Here is a 19,428-nt window from a genome sequence, read left to right on the forward strand (position 1 = left end):
GGAGCGTAGTTGCAGGTCTCCATGCCGATACTAGCTCTTGGTGTGAGCATAGATGTGGTTAAATGTGCTGCTCTTGCGGTGTGTCCTGTGTTCGACTTTCTCATCTCCCAACAGCTCTACCAAGCCTTTCCCTAGATGTGGCAGGTCCTTGGTCCGGCCAACTGCTCACCGCGTCATCCACCTCTTCCAGGAACATGGTTGAGTTCACCACGCTTGTCCCGCCAAGCACCACCCTTACGCCCGGCACAGAGGCATTAACCTGTGCTACCATTTTGGCTTCCTCATATGTTACCCCTCCCACCATGAAAACAACAATATCCTGTGGCTTGTCCTTGGTATGATGCCCGTCGACAAAGGGAAATTGCAACTCTTTCAACCGCCCCTTGATGAAATATTGAAGTGTAGTCTCTAACCTAGGCGAGTGCTGGGTATAGACATTTTCCACGCCCTTCAGGTTTAGGTTGCGGCGGAACTGGCTGAATGGAGAGGAGCCGGAGTCGAAGAGGTCTATGAAGCCGCTCGCGCCGCCAACAGGTGCGGGCTGCAGACTATGGTGATAAGCGAGGAGTTTCGGGATGATGGATATTTTGTGCGGAGGCACATCAGCCACCGAAGTCAGCAGGTCAAGGAGCACTGGGAGAGCGTTGTTTGGATTGCGTTCATAGCGGAGGGCGTAGAGCGCGACCAGGCGGATCTTATTGTCGGCAGGGATACTCGGGTTTTGAATGTGTCGCTGCAGCGTCTTGAGGTCATTGGCATGGTTGTCATTACAGACAAGGCTCTGTTCTAGTTCTGACACATCGAGCAAGGACTCGGCAGAGACACGGCGGCTGAGTTCGCTGACTAGAGTGACGTGCTTGGAGACGTTCCCGGAAAGCTTTCGAAACTCTGGATAATCCTCGACGAACCGTTTCATGTCCGCTATCGATTCGATCTGAGCGGTCGATTTTGTTCGAGTCTGGTACTGGTCGACATAGTCTTTGATGTTCCCTCCCAGGTCACCAAAGTTCTGATACATGTTTTTCTTGAAGAAGGGATCCTGATCTTGAGACAAAACGATCTCTTTCAGCTCTGGACGTACATCTGGAACGGCACTGAGGTCCACCCGACCATTGTGAATGCCCAGTAGCTCATGTACCTGAGCCTGGTAGGTCCACTGGGTGAGCAACGGAGTAATCGGATCGTCTCTCCGATCCAAAATCAGCAGGACCGGAGGAGTGTCTGTTTTTCGGAAGTCGAACAGCTGTTCCTCCAGGGTGATCTGGTACCGCACTTCGGTGGCCAGCTTCTTCGCCATCAGACTGTTCTTTTGGTAGCGTATCAGCGGGTTCTTCTTCAACGATAAGAGCAAGGCAATCACGCCTTCGGTAGTCCTCTGCAACGCATCGGTGTTCCAGATATCTGGGCTGTGACTCCATAGCCGCTGCTTCGGAAATCCCAGGTTCAGGGACATCAGATCCGGGTTGACCACGATATAGTCCGCAAAATATTCCTGGACCGCCTTGACCACCTCATGATCATCCGCTTCGGCTAATCGCTCAAGTGACGACTTCTTAATGATGTTGCTGAAGTATATATTGTACTCTCCGTACTTGGGCTCGCGCAACTCGTCGATGAGGAACTGGATCGAGTCCGGAGACGGTCGGACGAAGCAGAGGCAGCGGAGGTGGCGCATGCGTTCGCGAGCAGGATTGTCCAGCCTGTCGACGAGGTATACTTCGTGTTTCAGCAGAGCTGATTGGGTGATTGCGGTTGAAACGATAGACACTGTCTCCGGGTCAAGCAGCAGCAGCTTCATTTTGGTCTGCTGAGAGGCTGCAGCACCTTCGCCGACGCCGGCAATCTTGGACAGATAGCCCGAGATCGCCGAGGAGACATCCATGTCGCGCGAGCGTCGGTGGACAAGCAGACCGGGATTGACTCGCGGTTGTCAATGTCACAGCATTGTGGTCATGAGGCCATGCCCTATATGACCCGCGGTGCCTGAAATACTGGTCAGCTGAGAACAAGCGCAAGCAAGTGCAAGCCGTAGTGTCGTGGGATTGAGTGAACCGTATCGTGTACAGAGTCTTGTGCTATTATTTATTGTGGTGCCTGTGCCCGCATCTCAGATGATGCGCAGGCAAGCCAAGGCTGAGCGCGACGGTGACGCAGACGCAAGGCTGCAGCATGTGACGATTCGATTGGCTCCTGTGCGATTTGATGTCATACGTCGCGCTGCCCACAACCGAGCCCGTCGTCCTCTCGCCCACTACATGCCATCCTCAATAATGTCGGATCGGGATTGTCTTTGTCGTCTCTCACCCTTGAGTTCCCCGTCTCTTGCGCCCTTGCAGTGCAGGAAAGCGCGACGATGCTACCCGGGATAGATGCTCGTATTTCTCCCCTATGTCGCACGTGGATTTGAGCCGTGACCGTGCTGACCGTACCGCCAGCATTCCTGTGGCTGTCTGAAGTTGTGGGCGCGTCAGTCGACGAGCTCAAGGTAAGTCCGAGCCGGGGGGGAAGATAATGCCATGATGTGTTTGGCTAATCAACGAGCCAGCTTCTTTTCGTCTTCATCTCATCATATCCCTTGGCCGCCTGCTTGAAGCGACTCCCTAATGACAGGCCACATTACAAGAGCATTTTCAGTGTCACCATCTGCCTGTTCTACCTTGTCGGACTGTTTGACCTTTGGTCGGGTGTGGGTACATTGCTCATTGATGCCCTTGGCACCTATGCGATCATCTACGCCGTCGATGGGTCGCTTATGCCATGGCTCGTTTTCATGCAAGTCAAGCTCCGGGGTTAACACGAACCGGGGCGCTAACCTTTGCCGGCCCCAGATTTCTCATGGGCCACATGGCCATCAGCCATATAGAAAGACAGAGGATCAATGACCCGAGCCTTGTCGACATTACCGGGTGGGTTTCGTGTTTGTTCCTTGCGATCTCAACTGGCGCTAACAAGGCCGGAGGGCAACAGCGGTCAGATGGTCCTGATAATGAAGCTTCATGCGCTAGCGTGGAACTATCATGACGGACATATGAAGCCCGAACTGTTGACAGACAGTCAAAAGGAGCGTGCGGTGTACAAACTGCCCGAGCTCCTCGACTATGCTGGCTATGTCTTCTTTTTCCCATCGATCTTTACAGGTCCAGCGTTCGATGTAAGTTCCTCCGACAGCCCGGAGAGATCACACGGGGGGCGGGTTGCGCCTTTTTTCGTCGCCACTGACAGGAGCTAATTGACCATATAGTACGTCGACTACAAACGCTGGCTCGACGGCAGTATCTACGCTCTCCCGCCCGAAACACCCTCCTCATCTTCTCCAGCCAAGAACGCCAGTAGGAGCAAGAAAATCGAAGTCCCTCATTCGACCATCCCAGCAACAAGAAAAGCAATCGGCGGGCTCCTCTGGATCGGCCTCTTCCTGCAATTCTCAAAGTGGTATAACGTGGCCTTGGTCCTCTCCGACAAGTACCTGGCATATACCTTCCCATATCGCGTGTGGATCCTGCAACTCCTAGGCTTCACCTCGCGCATGAAGTACTACGGTGTCTGGTCGCTTACCGAAGGCGCCTGCATCATGGCGGGAATCAGCTACAACGGCATCGACGAGAAGACGGGGAAAGCCAAATGGGGTAAGTAGGGTCACAGTGATCCACTGTCTGAAGAGCCTACCTCGATCTTGGTCCTACGGTACCTATCCATGCCAGCTCTTCAAATCTCTCTATCCCCCTTTATATCCGACGATCCCGTACTGACGCGCGGCCAGACCACCTCGAAAACGTCAACCCGCTGGGCATCGAACTGGCCCAAAACTCCCGCGCGTACCTGGACAACTGGAACAAAAACACCAACAAATGGCTCCGCAACTACATCTACCTCCGCGTCACCCCCGCGGGCAAGAGACCCGGCTTCCGCGCCACGCTGGCCACCTTCCTGACCTCGGCCTTCTGGCACGGCTTCTACCCAGGGTACTACCTGACCTTCCTGCTCGCGGCGTTCATCCAGACCGTGGCCAAGAACTTCCGCCGGCACCTGCGCCCCTTTTTCCTCACCCCCGACGGCAAGTCCGCTACGAGGTGGAAAATATACTACGACGTGGCCGGCTACGTGGCCACGCAGCTGGCGTTTTGCTTCACGACGGCCCCGTTCGTCATCCTCGGGTGGAACGACAGCCTGAAGTGCTGGGCAAGGGTGTACTTCTACGCGGTCGTCGGCGTGGCGGCCAGCATGGCGTTCTTCGCGTCGTCGGGGAAAAAAATGCTCGTGAAGCGCCTCGACGCGCGCATCCATCCGCACGTGCGCAAGTCCGTGGCAGAGGAGACGCAGCACCCGCCGAGTCTGGGCCTGCCGAACGATCCCGGGAGAGAGATCGACGACGCAATCGACGAGATCAGAGCCGAGATCGAGACGCGCCAGCGCAGAGGCAGCGCGGTCACCATGCCGGCCGGGGACGGGCTCAAGCGCGCGATCGAGCAGAAGTTGGGCCACAGGTTGGAGATGCCGGCGTGGAAGGTGCCCCAGGTGTTTGGCAGCGAGGGCCAGGGCCAGGGCCAGGAAAAAGTGCTTAGCGACCAGGCCAGGGCGGAATTAGAGAACGCATCAGCAAGGGGCGCCGCCGAGGGCAAGAAAGTGAAGTGATGGTTGAGAAACGCATCAGCAAGGGGCGCCGCCGAGGGCAAGAAAGTGAAGTGATGATTAGAAAACGCATCAGCAAGGGGCGCGGCCGGACGGCAAGAAAGTGAATTGATGGGTCGGGACGAGTCGAGTCAAGTAGCCGCGGCGCCGATATATATGTGGCGATGTGAAGGATGACGAACGGAGGAGTACTCGTCGCTATTCAGGCTGAAGATCACTCCGCGACTTTATTTTCTCTGGCGTGATATTGGCTGTTGAAGGTAACTACAGTATATTAGTTGTACACGCACGATCAAGCCGCAAGAGAAGCTGCGAAGTAATGTGTAGCGAAGCAGTCAAGTAGTCAAGTGATAGAGCAGCCAAGCATACGGTATCACGATCTCAACCTCGATCTTGATGCTGATCCTGACTCTTCAGTCTGCCCCCGTGACCACGGAGTGCAACTGCCTGACCGACCAAGGTTCGAAGTCTTACATCTTAAAAGAGTCCTCTTACCATGGACGCCATGATAACCTTTGCCAGATACTTTGCAGTAGTTTAGGCTTCTGTTCCTGCGTCCTTGGCCCTCGTCGGCACGTTGGCACTTTGACACTCGAGAACCAAGTACCGAGTACCGAGCGAGGACAGGCGCATTGCGACTGTACTGCGTAAAGTAACGTCAAATCCAAAAATTACACACTAAGTAAGCTCGTGTCTTGCAGCCGGTATCCGGCACATGTAAACTTCACGCAGCTTCTCTAGGATGCATACACTACAGGTGTACAAAGCGTAGACGGATGAAGTCCCCGTGGCTGACAAGGAGCGGGATAACCTTCTCTGGACGTCAATTTGTGAAGTGCTTTGCATTGTTTTGAAACTGCGTTTCTCTTGCAGTGGCCGTGACGCGTCGGTGGGCTAGGGGACTGTTGAGGACAGGCTGATGCTGCTGGTGAACATCTCGTTACACGGTTCAACGGCCTGGTCCGTGACTAGGTCCATGTGGAAGAAGAACAGAGTAAGCAGAAGCCGCGAGAACTCGCTAGCTTGCCTGCCGTTGTATTGCTGGGCACCGGAATTGTGTACTGTAGTAGGGAACGAGGGGTTCATTTGCAACTTCGTTGGCTCAATGCAGAATGTTGAAGATGTGCTTTGCTTGGAAGTGGGTGGGCATTCATGTGATCGCCCAACCCCGTACATCCACATAGATTGTTGTCGCCAGGTGGTTCGCGAGGAAGTCGCAGGTCAATCAACCTTTTGGCCAACCTACCTCTCGAGTCTTGGACGCCTTGGTTCTGGTCCTTGAGAGTCGGCGCTGGTTGGCACGAGGAGTGATTGAAAACGGAAGGATGCTGCCAAAACGCCGAGCGCAGTCTCCCTGATCTGTTGAGGTGGAACTTGAGTCCGGGAATTGAAAAAGCATCTTCTCGTCCTGAACTGACACACGGCAATCGAGTCTGCAGGACGTTGCCACATCATATGTTCGTGGGATCATGTCGTGGCAGACAACCCTGGATCGAATGCACGGGTCATTGGTCATGGCGCATGACCAGGACTGATACTGGCAGGAAATGAGCATCAAAAGAGACTGTACTTCCTGGTGGACCCTGGCTTGAATAGACATTGGACTCTTCCCAAACAACTGTGACCATGGTCCTTGCTTTGAGCAGAGTGGCATAACAATCCATCCGAGTGTCGACGATTGGGACAAAAAAGAGGACTCGAATCCACCTACTCGCAGCAACCACAGCCCGACAAGGGAAGAACGAGGGTGACCGAGGCCGCTTGCGCTCCGCTCGAATTTTAGAATCTTGCCCAAGGCTCTTTCTTGCTGGACGAATCGAGCCGTGGCCAGTGCTTGTGGAAGGGCGGACTTTCTTGCGCTTGGTCGTCAAAGCAGCCAGGCCGCGTCTGCGCGCTTGGCTGGTTTCGGTGAGCGATGCAGTGTTCTATGTGCCCGAGCACGGACTCCGTTGCTTATTCGTCTTCACCGACTCATGCCGCCAGGGACATGTTGCCGCAGAAGTTCGGAAAAGCCGTGGATTGGCTGAACGTCGGAAGGCGGCTTCCTGTGCCGCACTATGCCCCTGCGTGCATGGCTAACTAGCTTGGATGTGGTTTGGCTGACACCAAGTTATTTCAATGGGAGATGATGGCAGGAACTAATCACGAGTGGCCCTGAAACGCATCTGGGTGGCATCCTTGTGCGCAGCATGTGAGGCACTCTAGGATGGAAACCAAGGTCGACATAACAACATCGTGGACCTCTTTGTGAGCCCAGTAGCTGCATCATGGGTTTCGAATCTTGGCTGCGTTGATACGTTACATTTCCACTGACTGCTGGGTTCGGCCACTGTCGACTGCATCTTGAACATGCCGTCAAGTTGAAGACATGGGTACAGAGAAGGACGGCACGGAGGCTCTGACATGAGCAATGCTTCACATCGGCATGCTGTGACAGATGAGCTTGATCTTTGGTGTGGCGACGCAGCCGATCTTGTAACAACTTCAGGCTGTTGAAAACGCCTTTTTGCAAGACAGTGCTTCATGGCTCCACTCGTTTGCGAAAATGTCGACAGAAGGTGGCATATGCCGAGGAAGAAAGCTGTCGGCCACAGTCATTATTGATCGCTTGATCACGCCTGCTCCCCTACCGAGCTCCACTGTCCTTGAACTGTGTAAGCCATGAACGGCCTCGTGGCGATTGCATAGGCCTCTAGGCATGATCCCCGTTGCTCTTGTTGGGCCGCGTAGTTGCAAGATCGCGGCAGGAAACGAAATGCGGTTCCGGGGATGCGGCTCTCGCGACTGACACTAATAACACAAACAAGGTTTCTCGTCACAAGTGTACCGCAGATTGTGGAAGGGAAGTGGCACCTCCGCGGTCCCCAACGCCCAGCCGAGGAGATGCTCTATGACATGGTCTATTCCATGTTCTGAGAGGGCCCGAGGCCTCTTGACTCTGCAAGCACTCGTGTGCTATTCTTCCCACGGTATGCAGCTCCACAATCGCCAGAGTGTCGGTCTGGTGATCTCGGCCACGATTGCTGATCGTAGCTGCACGTAATCAAACAGATTTCGGTAACGCAGTGGCGCGGTTGCGGTCGGCCGCCGAGTTGTAGGCTGGATTTTACGGGACGCATTTGACAGGTTGATGGGGAATAGCTCGAGCAAAGACTTGGTCCGAAACTGGTGAAGCCTTTTTATCATTCCCCGTGGACCACGCCCGAAGCAATGTGTCGTGCTGTGTGAGCTACTTCACTTGAGGGACGAGGGCTTTGCGGCCGATGTGGGAAAGACGGGAGGGCTGGACGCAAGGTATAAAGAGACTGAATAAAGAGACTGTTGCCTACCATAAAAACGGTAGAATTGAGGGACATGTTGGATTAGGCCAACATGCAGCAGGTGCCTTCCAAACATTCCTGCCTTTCACAAGGCCGGAAGAGTAAAATCGAGCTGCTGCCTCACGAGCAGCACATCGATAAAAAACTAAAGACAGATGTGCCTCCACATGCAAGTTTTTGCCCATGTTCAAAAACCCTCCCATAAAGGCGTGATAGTCATATCTCAACACCCTTTCCTTTTCCATTGCTTCGCCTATGAAATGACTCGCCCCCCAGCGGGACGCTCCCAACAAGTGAGCCGAGTTCGCAAAACAGTCTTCATCAATGAATACCTTGTGGCTGGCCCCCTCTTGCCAACATATAGTTTAGGGCGCTGTCGCTATTGACTTTGCCTGAGCAGCCCTCCTCGGCGTAGTGCACCATTACTAACCCCTGTCGATTTTTCTTGCTGCCTCTCGTCCAACCTGCTGCTCTCTGGCTGCTTTTCGTTCCGTGCCAGGGGTTGCTAAACAATCCATGGACCGTCTGCAGGTCCGGTTGGAGCTCGGTTTCGAGGTTGAGGATGAAGACACTAGATCCGTAGCGACCGTGATGTCATGGCCGGCGGCACCTAGCAGAAGAGTCAGGTTTACAGGGCCAGCCTACGCACTATGACCCTGCCCAACCCATTGGGGAATTGGAGGCTGCTGTGAGTATTGAGGCTGATGCATGACTTGGCTGGCTGCTTCACCATAGTAACCGGTCCTGGTACTCTGGTACATCTGAGATTGTGGCGGTGCCTGGTCGCGTCGGTCTTCGTATTTGACCTGGACAGGCGAATGCTGACTTTGCCTGGACTGATCAATCTGGGCAGGAGTCGGGTGATGGACAGGATAAGGACTAGGTCGGTATGGCACAGTGTTGTGAGTATCTACCGACACTGAAGTCAGACTGTTGACTGGCCGTTGCATGCTCATTGGCGGGTACATGGGCGCCTGTGGTTGTGCGCGATCTGATATCATTGGGGCCATGGTTGTCGGAGTGGGAGGAATAGACTTCGAGGTCGGTGTCATCGCGCCGTTCAGTGATTCATAGCTTCTGTTGTACCCAGCTTGTTCGTAGGGACCGTAGTCGTTTCTCGGGCCTTGCAAGTGAGGGGCGGTGATTGAGGGGTGCATGTACGCCGTTGAAATGGCAGGAACACCTATAGGGTAAGGAGACTGACTGGGTTGGTGGGGCACGGACGGATAGCTTTGAGGCATGTAGAACGACGTCTGAGGATAGGCAGCTCCGTTCACGCGGTAGCCGTATGCGCTCTGCGTCGCGTCCACTTCGTTCTGTTCTTCGAGGGGCGCCCGGAAGCTCTGTTTTTGGGTCAACTCGAGCCGTGGTCGGACGTATGTGAGGCTCTCGGTTTCAGAGGGCCTCCGCAGCTGGGTATTTAGGACATCGTTGACGTGGTAATAGCTGACCAAATGGTGGGTAACGCCTTGGACAGTCACACTCATGGTCTTCTTGACCAGACCGTCCTGCTTGAAGCCGTATGAGTCGACCAAGGAACCGATCAGTTGCCTTTCTACCTCGGCCGACGTCGTCCGCTCCTGAGAATAACCATTTGACTGACCGTCCGTGTAAGAGCCTGTCTCGGATCTTGCATAAGGCTCACCAGGGCGACTTGGCCGCCTCTGTTGCTTTTTCATCGCCCTCTTCTTCTCTCCCGGCGGAAATGGCCTGTCGAGCTCTCGATAGACGAGGAAGTTCCCCAGTATACGACTCGGACTCCAGGTGACGCCATCTGTCCACCTCTTGATCCCAGATGCATTTTCCTCGTAGATAAAGACACATCCACTCCGAATCAGGCTGCTTCGTTCTCGGTCGTGAGGTCTCCGCGGTACGTGTGAAAGATGGCCTTGTAGACATGCCTCGAAAAGGATCAGGGCGTCTTGGGTGGTGGAAACATGGCCCTGGAAAGTCGGCTGGAGCGCCGCTCCGCCTGAAGACATGTCGGAGGCTTGCTGTATGGTCTTCTGAGGTCCTGCTCCAGGGTGGTTGCAAGGTTGTGAGTGAGAGTTTCGGGATATTCAACACTCTAATCTTGTCAGAAACTCTGAGGGCACTGATATGTAACCAGCAAAAGCCTTCTGGGACCGTCGTGTCTCCGGAGTCTAGGTTGCTTGGGAGGCACAACGTCAACCTGAAGCGAGAGCAAAAGAAATTTGTGACCTAAGGCTTTTGTCCGGTTGCTGTTTCGTCAAGTCTGTGGTTGTAGAAAGTGCTGCACCTGACGTTCCCGGAAGCGCAAGGTGAGGCAACGCAGAGATACTCAGAGTTCGTGGGGAATGAGGAGAATGTACTTCGACGAAAAAGCCTTCTCCACCCGAAGCTTGAAGTATAGGTGTACAGCTGCAGGAGAAAGTAAAAAGGAAGTCTGAGGTAATTGCAGCCCGCGGACGCAGATATAACAGACTGTCACTGCGCTCCCGGGGCAGGAGGACAGAGGACCTGTGCGACGGTCGTTGGCGGGTAGCGAGTAGGAGGAAGGGTGTTTGTACTGGCAGAGTTCAACCTAAAGGGATTCGTGACAGAGTAATAGCTGACGTGCGTCTGAAAGGAGATCGCAGGGCTGAATTCCTGACGATCTGCAACCTTGAATCTGGTTGAGTTCAGGTTGCGCAAGTTCCTGGGGTACAGGCTCACTTTAACTTTATAGGCTTCCCAATGGAGTGCTAATGATACGCTCCGCCACCTGAAAGAGGCACCAACCCAGATGCGCCGCAAAGCTAAAGACCCAGTGGGCGCGAACGAATGATGCTGGTGGTGTCGTCGGCCTGATGCGTCTGCAGGCTTTGAACTCGGAGGAGCAATGAAGAAGAGTGGACTCTTCCGGAGATCGGCTTCGTGAGCGATGAAAGTTGCGGCTGTCTTCCCTTTCTGCCAAAGGACGTAGATCCTGGACTCCTTTATGAACGTGGACCGTCCGCAAAGGGGTCACGCGGTCTCTATAATGTCTGTTTGAGGTGATTGAAGAGATTGGCTCGGGATAGCGTCTGATATCTGCACAGACGGGAGATCACTGTGCTGTTTGATCGAGTGAGAGTCAAGTGAAATCTCGTTGCAGGCTCTTCGCGGAGGACAACTCAGCAGCTGCTTGCGTCGTTATGCATCTGTTGCAGGACAACGCACCCAGTTGCCTGAACTCGGAATGGCTTCGTCGACACGGGAGATTCAAGCCGTTCAAGCCTCAATTGCAATGGTGTGCTGAGGTTTCGCCAGCGAAAGTGATCTCCTAGGCGAACAGGCTCCTCAGAGTACACCGTCCTCCGCCGATAGCCTTACAGGTTGTCACAGGTGACGAATTTCATCCAAACAGTGACGGTTCGTCGAGTATGGAAAGTAAAGTTAAGTTGACAGGGGAAACAGAGATTGACTTTACGGAACCTCGGAGGGGCTCTCTTGCAGTCGCAAGGCCTGACTGGAGAAGCTGTGGCTAGATTGGCTTGTGAACCTTGTGGGATGGAGTCAAGTATGACAGCGGCAGCCAACAAATACAGTTCAAATGTTTATGTAAAGAATCGAGAGAGCACGTTGCGAGCACTCGACCTAAGATCATCCAGATGGTGACTGGGTGAACTGTGGGGGGTTCATTTGTACGGAGCAGGAGGGCGGGACCTGGAAAGGGCCACACTGGTGCTCAGCACTGGTAATAGATCGTCCTACGCCCAAGCGATCTGCCCTAGCCTCTAAGTTAGTTACTCGTACCTCGTAGCTGACTACTGCTTCTTAGTTAGGGTCTTCGCAGTTGCCCCGCAGTGCCCGCCTCCATGCAGTGGCGAGTGGCTCGTGCGTGGTGTGCGCCTGCCCCCAACCCGTGACTGCCTAAAGGCACCCGCGCGCGCAGTAAATTCAGGTGGCCTGACCCAAAGCGGGAGCTACTTTGCACACGGAAGCCTAGGTAGAGGAGATCCAGCGTCAACAAGAGCTGTACACCAGCGTCCATCCAACCACAGCCGATGATCCAAGCGGTCTCCTTGTTTGCGAGGCACGGGCAAGATCCGATGGGCTGAAGAGGCACTGAGGGGGTCTTGCCCATGCGAGGAAGCTACTATTCAAACGCCACCAGCCTGAGGGTGGGGGTTGCGGCTTTGAAAGGGAAGGGACTCACGCATCAGTACTAGCGACGCGCAATGATTTCCCTGGCACCTGCTGATGCCCTCGAATCAAGGTGGCAGTGCGTGCAGACTGCAGAATGGGCTTGAGCTGTTGCTGAATATTGCTTCTCGGGCACCTCCGCAGCCAAGTAAAGACAAATGTGCTCGCCATGGCTGTACGAGTAGCATCTGCGCGGATCGCTAACTCTCTGTGATGCTTCGACGACCTCTGACACCGGGAGCCGGAGGGCTAAACTAATCAACTACAGGCTTGCCACAACTCGAAACGCCCAGGCAGAAATCAGGGTAGCTTGAAGGTGGGCAATAATAACAACTGCATAATGATGACGATCATTGTCTTCCCAGGTTTCATGTCGCCCTCAGTGCCTCTGGTGCTTCCGAAGCTGTGGACCTGCAACCGACGGCACTCATGAAGCGGGCCAGATATGCACGAGCTGGAACGATTCTTAGAGGCGGCTGACGAGGCATGGATCGAGTGGAGGAACTGACTCCTTTGCCTCTGATCTACTCGATGGTACAGTATCGACAGGGCAAAGGCAATCAAGCCCGCTCGCTGTGCAGTCCGGCTTCTCAATTCCCATCTTGGTGATCAACTACAGACAGCCAACAAATTGCCAGCCGTCACAGTCTAGTTGATCAGTGGATCCTTTGAGGCGGCACGTTTTCATCCAAAATGACTTGCGCGGCCGGATACGGGATTCAGGAGCGTGTTCGAACCCTGATTGCACCTCAGTGCTCGTCATGGCCAAAGTCGGATGCGGCGACGCCCACACAGTGAAGCAGCTCAGTGGAAATTGTTTCCATACTAAGCCGCACTTGATACTCCGGACTCCTACCGTGAATGTCTCACGGGCCTTGTGCCTCGACTGTGGAAAATTTGCGCGCAACTTGTCGTATATCCAGCTGTAGTCTGCCACATGCCTCGTCTCTACCATCACATAGGGGTGTTCTACACCTGAAATTTCGAACTACTTCGAGTTAGGCTCCTCGAAGCCCGAATAAAGAAAGGTAAATGAGCTGTTTGGCGCCGGGGAAGGGTGGAACCTGCAGCTGTCATTTACACATACATAGTACATGACCGGCAGGGGACGGCGGATGGTGAGCCCGCAACAACGAGAGCCTTTCTCATCCGTTCGACTAAGGTGGCTGAGAAAACTCGCAGATGGAGTTGATGTACTCGTACTCAGCGGATCCTGTGATTCGTCTGGGATGCAGGCGACACCGCGCAGTGGTCCAGCTCGAGGGCGTATCAGCAATGCTCCCGGTTCCGAAAGGCTGGTCCAGAACTTCCGACGGCGGGAACGATGCTGTCGTGGCTTGTCCACCACTGCGCGGTGCCCAGGGTATGCCGGCAGGGGTTGGTTGTAGCCACTGGCATTCTTCACCACTCTGGCGGCTCGCTGCTGCAGACTTCCACGGCATCTCGGTGTCACCAAACTGGGACTGTCAGTTCAGTCGTCCTCTTCTGCGGTTGTCTGTGGGCTTATCGGAGTGGACGGCCTCGATAACACTGATTGCTAATCGTATCCTAATTCTCTCTACTGTGTACGGGGCTGGTGGCTCCATAATCGATCGATGCTCGCTTGCGAACCATCCTTCAGCGTGACCGGTTTGATCCGGAATGGTGGGCAGGAGCCCGCCTGAAGGACCTTTCACTTGAGGTGCAGCCAAGACAATGACATCCATCCACGATGTCCGCAGTGCCCATTATGGGCATTAACTGTATTGCACCAATTACCCTCATGCTCAGCACGAAGCTGCATCCCAGGAATGTGGTTCCGAGCTAAGCGTGCGAGTCATCCCAAGCGAAAGCAAACTTTGTTCAAAATACCTGGCAGGTGGATATTGTTCCTGCCTGCATCCTTGCTCATGCATGCTCGCAACCGCACACGCCCTAGGACGATACACAGTACTCGTGTGTCGCCGGGATAGTGTATCGCGGGAAGACGAGTACTGCAGGTGTGGAAGCGCTGGAATGGTGGGGTTTTTATGCAAGCCACTTGTGCTCTGACACGGTTCTCACGGTCTTTGGGCGCAAATCTGGAATAACGCGAACAAAGCGATCAGCTGGGGCACATTCAGAAGCCGCTAATTAGGGTGCTACTTTCTCGGCTACAAGCACGCTTCTGCAGCCAGGGAAGCCGCACCTCTGGCTAGAGACAATTCAGTAGCTAGTCATTGCACGTTCACAGTACACAGTAGCTTTACCGCCAGCTTCGAATCGAGATCTAGAACCACCGATCAGCAACCACGACGAATCTCAGCTCTGGTCGCGCTCGTCTATCCTTCCACTGCAGCGTGTCTGCCTTTCTCAGCGCAAGGAACCTCGACCACAGGCGCTTAGCTACCACAGTATTAGCTGTTCCTTTCTAAGCTCTCAAGACTACGAGCTAACTTCTCACAGCAGTAGTAGCCATTTCCCACGCGAAGCCCCGCCAGTCTGAGAGACGAACGATGCCACAGGGCCCTGGGCACCTACAGGTGGTCGCTGCGACATGCCAAAGACGAGCTCTTGCAAGCGAAACATTGCCGGCATGACACGGGAGCAAGATTGGAAGCAATACCCCCTGCAGCAGGATTTCCTCGTCGCTCCCCTGCCTTCATCCAAACCAATAGGCTTCCCTCGCAGGGTATGTCGACCTCGGCCTGAGGGATCGTCCTCGCCGTCACTGCATTCGTCGTAGCATTTGCAGCCGTGCAAATACTGATGAGACGGGAAAATTCGTTGTCGCCTCTCTACCCCGTAACTCATACGAGACAGCAGAGCCACTGCGGGGAGCATACGAAGCATTTTGGTGCTGTTAATCGCCGAAGTTACACAACAGCTGCAGGGGCGAACTCAAACAAAGCCCGCTACGCCCAAAGGCACAAGGAGTCGCCGGCCAAGACTTGGTCCGCCTGCACCTGCGGACCCTCTTCAGCTCGCTGTTGAGGCACCCAATCAAGAAGGATCGGGCCACTACGACAAACGGAATGGGTCACGATGATGTTCCCACGATCTGCGCCTCGGAAAACCCTATCGCCCTGTAAAGAAAATCACACTTTCCTGCGCCGAAAGTTTGGCAGCCATGAGCATGATGCAGTAGACAGCGGCCCCTTGTAAGAGTAAAGGGAATCATTACCCCAACCTCCGAGCAGAGATCGCCGCGCATGCATGTTCAATGCAATTGAGAATTGCATGGTGCATCTGGTAAAATGGTGGAAGGTTCGTGAGATCGGATGTTTCGGCACCTCGGCACTGTCGAGCGTATCTGTCTGAGCACGATAACAACCACGAGGACTACGAGGCTCGGCCAAGGAACCAAAAACCCGGCTTTGTGCCTTGCGCATTGGCCGGCCATCCACATGCCTGGTCGAGAACCGGTCTTCCAGTCCATTCGAGAAATGCTGACGTCTAAACCAAAATACTGACCCAAGCGAGGTATGTCCGGACCGACTAGCGCTCTGACTAGCATTGCCAAGTATCCTGTCTGCCTGTCAACTCCTTACGAATCGTCCAGGAGGGTCTGAAAAACGCAGGTGAACTGCTAGTTGGAGGCTGGTGCCAGTTTCCGGCATAGCCCGTAATACAAGTTGCTAAGCAGCCCACAACCCGAAACACCCAACAAGAACTTCGGGTCATCTCCGTGACTGAGGTGACTGCAAGCGATCAGGATACTGTGTACGGAACGGTCCACGGAAGACATCAACCTCGAGATTAATACTTTCTATACTCAGGAGGTCCACCTTAGTTACATGCAACGACCATGTCACACCACCCAGTCAGTGACACATGCATCAAGGCTGAACTACCGAGCCAGTATGTGCTGGATGGTCACGCTCCCCATCGAGGAACGCTTTGAAAAAGGACTACCAAGAATCGGACATTGTCCAGGGCTTCTTTTTTCCCATACTCTCGCCGGGATACCTCATTGGAATCGGAGCATAGTCAGCGAAAGACGCAAGCCCTGCATCATTGCCGCTTGCGCGACTGCTCTCTCTCGCGTCGCTATTCTTTGCCGGGATGGGAATAATGACTCCACATTCCCAGTTACGACAATTGAGCCTAGGTTCTTTGGTGGCTTTGTCCTGCACAAGTCGTCCCCTACCATGAGACACAGAAGCACGTCAGTAGGTCTCAGGCTATTGATTGTTGAGCGTCCGCAAATCACACATAGGGGAGGGCTCCAACGAGCTCGGGAGCGGACCTACCAGGCACTCTCAGAGAGATTTGCGCTACCAACATATACCCACCCTGCCTTTTCTGACTCGGACTTGTCGACCAGTGAGGCTAACCTGGCAAATAATAGCTGTATCGCGAAGAAGACACAGTCAGTTCCACTTGCGACAGACTGCGGTAGCCATCGCTTGTGACGTACCTTGTTGTGCATCAGTAGCCGGTCGCGGACACTAAAGCAGTCACGCATATTGGACCTTGGAAAGTCCGGTTTCTGCCACCATCCCCTCGAGAAGCAGATCGTGTTTGCCCTATGTGGACCGGCTTTCGATGCTCTGACGGTATCGTCGCTGGGAAAGTAGAACCGGAAGTTGTGCTTCCAACTGCTCGGTGGACTGCCAAAGGATGGCTTTTTGTTGATTCGTCTATTATACTCGGTCAACCCGCTGTCCCCCTGTGCAGCGAGATACATGGACTCCATGAACTCGTCATTCAAGCTGCCCACCGACGAGGTCACATAGTCCACCTGTATTGGATCTCTGGTGGCGAGCCCGAGTTCGGTGATCGTGCGGCCCAGACCACCAATTCCCGTCGTTCTCCACGCTTGACCGGTGTGCTTGCCGCCGATGGAGTGGACAAAGCCGTATTTTGCCGTCTTGCCGAAATCGAATTGATCGAGCTTGCGCAACACGTCGCCCGGCACCGTCTGAGCCTTGAGAAACTGCTTCAGCGACTTTTGGAACGGCGGTTCCGCGCGTCCTGCGGTGGTTGTGGTCGTAATCGACGGCCCCTTGAGAGGCAAGTCAATCAGCCAGACCGTATTCTCCATAAACGAGCCCACCCCCCAGTCAAAGTCGACGAGATTCGCGGTCGGGACGACGATCCTGCACCGCAGGCCGTGTGGGAAGTCCGGCTCGTTCTCGTTCGCGTAGAACAACAACATCAGCTTACTGTGCATGCAGTTGACATTGCCGTCCATCGGCGGGAACGTCAATCTCACATTGGGCACGCCCTGCCAGTCCCGCATGATCGTTTCGCGCTGGGCCTGCGATTTCGCGTGCACGACGAGCTGGAATTTTGTCCGTCGTGTTTCAAAGTGCGGGAAGAGCCACTCGAAGTTCCAGTTGAAGGAGGACAAGAGGGCGGATTCGAGGTGCGAGGACGGCGCGATTAGTGATGCGAAAGAGATCGTCCGTGTAGCAGGGTAGCCGGGGATGTACGTCTTGAGAGCGACGCCGTCGGGGTAGAATGTTGTTGTGCGGAGGGTATCCTCCGGGTCATCGTCGTCGTCAAGAGAGACCGCGTCTCGGGAAAGAGCATTGGGACACCCACCTCCGTTATTACTCGGTTTTGCAATTCCAACGCTTCCGTCCTTGCCGTTGTCAATGTCCTTGTCCTTGTTTTTGTCTTGGTCTTTCGCTGCTTGCTTGATCTTGATGGGTGGTGGTGAGATAGTTCTCTGCCGCAGCCGGGTTGTCTTTGCAAATTTCGGATGCGCACCCTCCTCGCCTTTCTGCTCCTCCTGAGTTTCTCCGTGCCCGTGCTTCCGCTTCAGTCGTGCCAGGCGCTCTGCTTCCATCGTCCTCCGGTCCAGGCGCGCGAGGCTAAACGTGCTGGGTGATGGGGTTGCGTTCTCCTTGGCGCCACGCCCATCCGTCAAGTTCGAGGCAGGGTCTGGCACGCCTGACAAGGGAGCCGCTTTGTTGCTTGAGGTGGGCACAGCTGTGGAGGGGAAGGGCCGAATCTTAGCTGACAACAACGATGATGATGGCGCAGTCCCGGTCGCGGCTGTGGTTGAGGTGGCCATTTCGACGGGGTACTTCACGGGGGAGGACGACCGCCAATTCGGGAGAGGCACTGCTGCCGCTGCTACTGGGTTTCCTCCACTTGGTTGAGCTTGACCTTGGTCTTGATCGTCATCGTCATTGTCATCGTGATCTGGGCTCTGCTCCTGCAATGACAGCGCGATGGCCTGTTTCAAGGCGTCTTCCTCGGTGAATGCCCCGTTTGCATAGTCCCATGATCTGTCGACCGCGGGTGGGGACGCGGATGGGGGATTGGTATTAGTCTCGTCGTTGGTATCTTGTGATAGATCGATCTCTGGGATGGAGGCTGCTCGACCTTTGCCTTTGCCTATGTCTTTTCCTCTGGTTCGGCGTGTACCATTGCCATTGTCGATATCGTCCCCATTAACCTCAGGATCAGGGCTACATGACGGGACAAACAACGGTGATGACGGAGACTTGAGGGCCTCGTCGTTGGCTGGGCTATTCTGCACCGTGTGGCTGCTGGGTGTGGAGCTTGGAGTGCCTGCCTGGGAGGCTCGACTGATCTGAACGGCCGGTCTGGTGCGCGCGATGAGTGCCGGGTTGATCGTTCCGTTCGTGGCGACCGGCCTTCCTGCTTCCGGATGTGTGTTGCCGCTGGGGCCGGGAAGGGGGACGATCTCGTCCTCGTCATCTGAAATCAAGTCCACGATCTCGGGTGCCATGGTGATGGTGTCGAGGTGGAGATCGAGGTTGAGGTTGTTCGACCCAGCCAAGAAAGGTGGTCGGCCGGCAATGCGGTATGTGTCGTCCTTCACTTTACTCGCAGGATAGAGCTAGGGAAGTGTACCGTGAGGCAGAGCTCCAGTCATCAGGCGGGGTGTGGCAGAATGGCCTCGATGATGGTCTTTTCGTCGCCTCCCAAAAAAGGAGCCGTAGTGGGATATGTAATAGTCGATCCAATCTCCAATCTATGATATGTAACGTCGGGCGGGCAATGGTGTTCAGCGACCTAGACGGTTGCCAAAAGCGTGTCGCGTCGATGCGGCTCTTGTGTGATGAGGTGAAAACTGAGGATGAGGTGAAAGATGAATTGCGATGGAATAACTTGGCCTGCAACTGAAATGCCGAATATCAGTCCTCAGATTGACACTTTGCTTCCCACACGGCCAAGTGAAGCAAGCAAGCAAGCAAGGATCCGCGTCACGCTTTGACGCCCTTTATCCAATATACTGTGCGCCCTTCACAAGGAACTGCGGCTTTGGATCGCAAGGAAGATATCCCAGTCAACGACCAAAGGATCTATGATGAGACGGACGATGGCGTCTGTGGCAGATGCCTTCAGACGCAACCCGGCAGCTTATCTGTTGAGTGCGCCTTTCATGCACCTACCCAGCCCAAGTTGCTGC

General features: G+C 54.6%; 4 protein-coding genes across 4 annotated transcripts; 1 reads left to right on the top strand and 3 right to left on the bottom strand.

The window, feature by feature from the left end:
* Nucleotides 1-100: 100 nt before the first annotated feature.
* On the bottom strand, nt 101-1,882 carry A1O7_00759 (uncharacterized protein; the record flags this gene model as incomplete). The annotated part of the gene is made up of 1 exon (XM_007754800.1): nt 101-1,882. The coding sequence occupies one exon, from the start codon at nt 1,880-1,882 to the stop codon at nt 101-103; it is 1,782 nt and encodes a 593-aa protein (XP_007752990.1).
* Nucleotides 1,883-2,353: 471 nt separating this feature from the next.
* Nucleotides 2,354-4,632, top strand: A1O7_00760 (uncharacterized protein; the record flags this gene model as incomplete). Its single annotated transcript, XM_007754801.1, has 7 exons — nt 2,354-2,375; nt 2,436-2,485; nt 2,546-2,745; nt 2,829-2,906; nt 2,968-3,151; nt 3,242-3,626; nt 3,761-4,632. The coding sequence occupies 7 exons, from the start codon at nt 2,354-2,356 to the stop codon at nt 4,630-4,632; spliced, it is 1,791 nt and encodes a 596-aa protein (XP_007752991.1).
* Nucleotides 4,633-8,590: 3,958 nt separating this feature from the next.
* A1O7_00761 (uncharacterized protein) lies at nt 8,591-9,931 on the bottom strand (the record flags this gene model as incomplete). The annotated part of the gene is made up of 1 exon (XM_007754802.1): nt 8,591-9,931. The coding sequence occupies one exon, from the start codon at nt 9,929-9,931 to the stop codon at nt 8,591-8,593; it is 1,341 nt and encodes a 446-aa protein (XP_007752992.1).
* A 6,353-nt stretch (nt 9,932-16,284) lies between these two features.
* A1O7_00762 (uncharacterized protein) lies at nt 16,285-18,744 on the bottom strand (the record flags this gene model as incomplete). The annotated part of the gene is made up of 2 exons (XM_007754803.1): nt 16,285-16,386; nt 16,456-18,744. 2 exons carry the CDS (start codon nt 18,742-18,744, stop codon nt 16,285-16,287), a joined length of 2,391 nt encoding a protein of 796 aa, XP_007752993.1.
* Nucleotides 18,745-19,428: the final 684 nt, after the last annotated feature.

Source organism: Cladophialophora yegresii, assembly GCF_000585515.1.
Source record: "Cladophialophora yegresii CBS 114405 chromosome Unknown aczIN-supercont1.1, whole genome shotgun sequence".
NCBI classification, from domain to species: domain Eukaryota; kingdom Fungi; phylum Ascomycota; class Eurotiomycetes; order Chaetothyriales; family Herpotrichiellaceae; genus Cladophialophora; species Cladophialophora yegresii.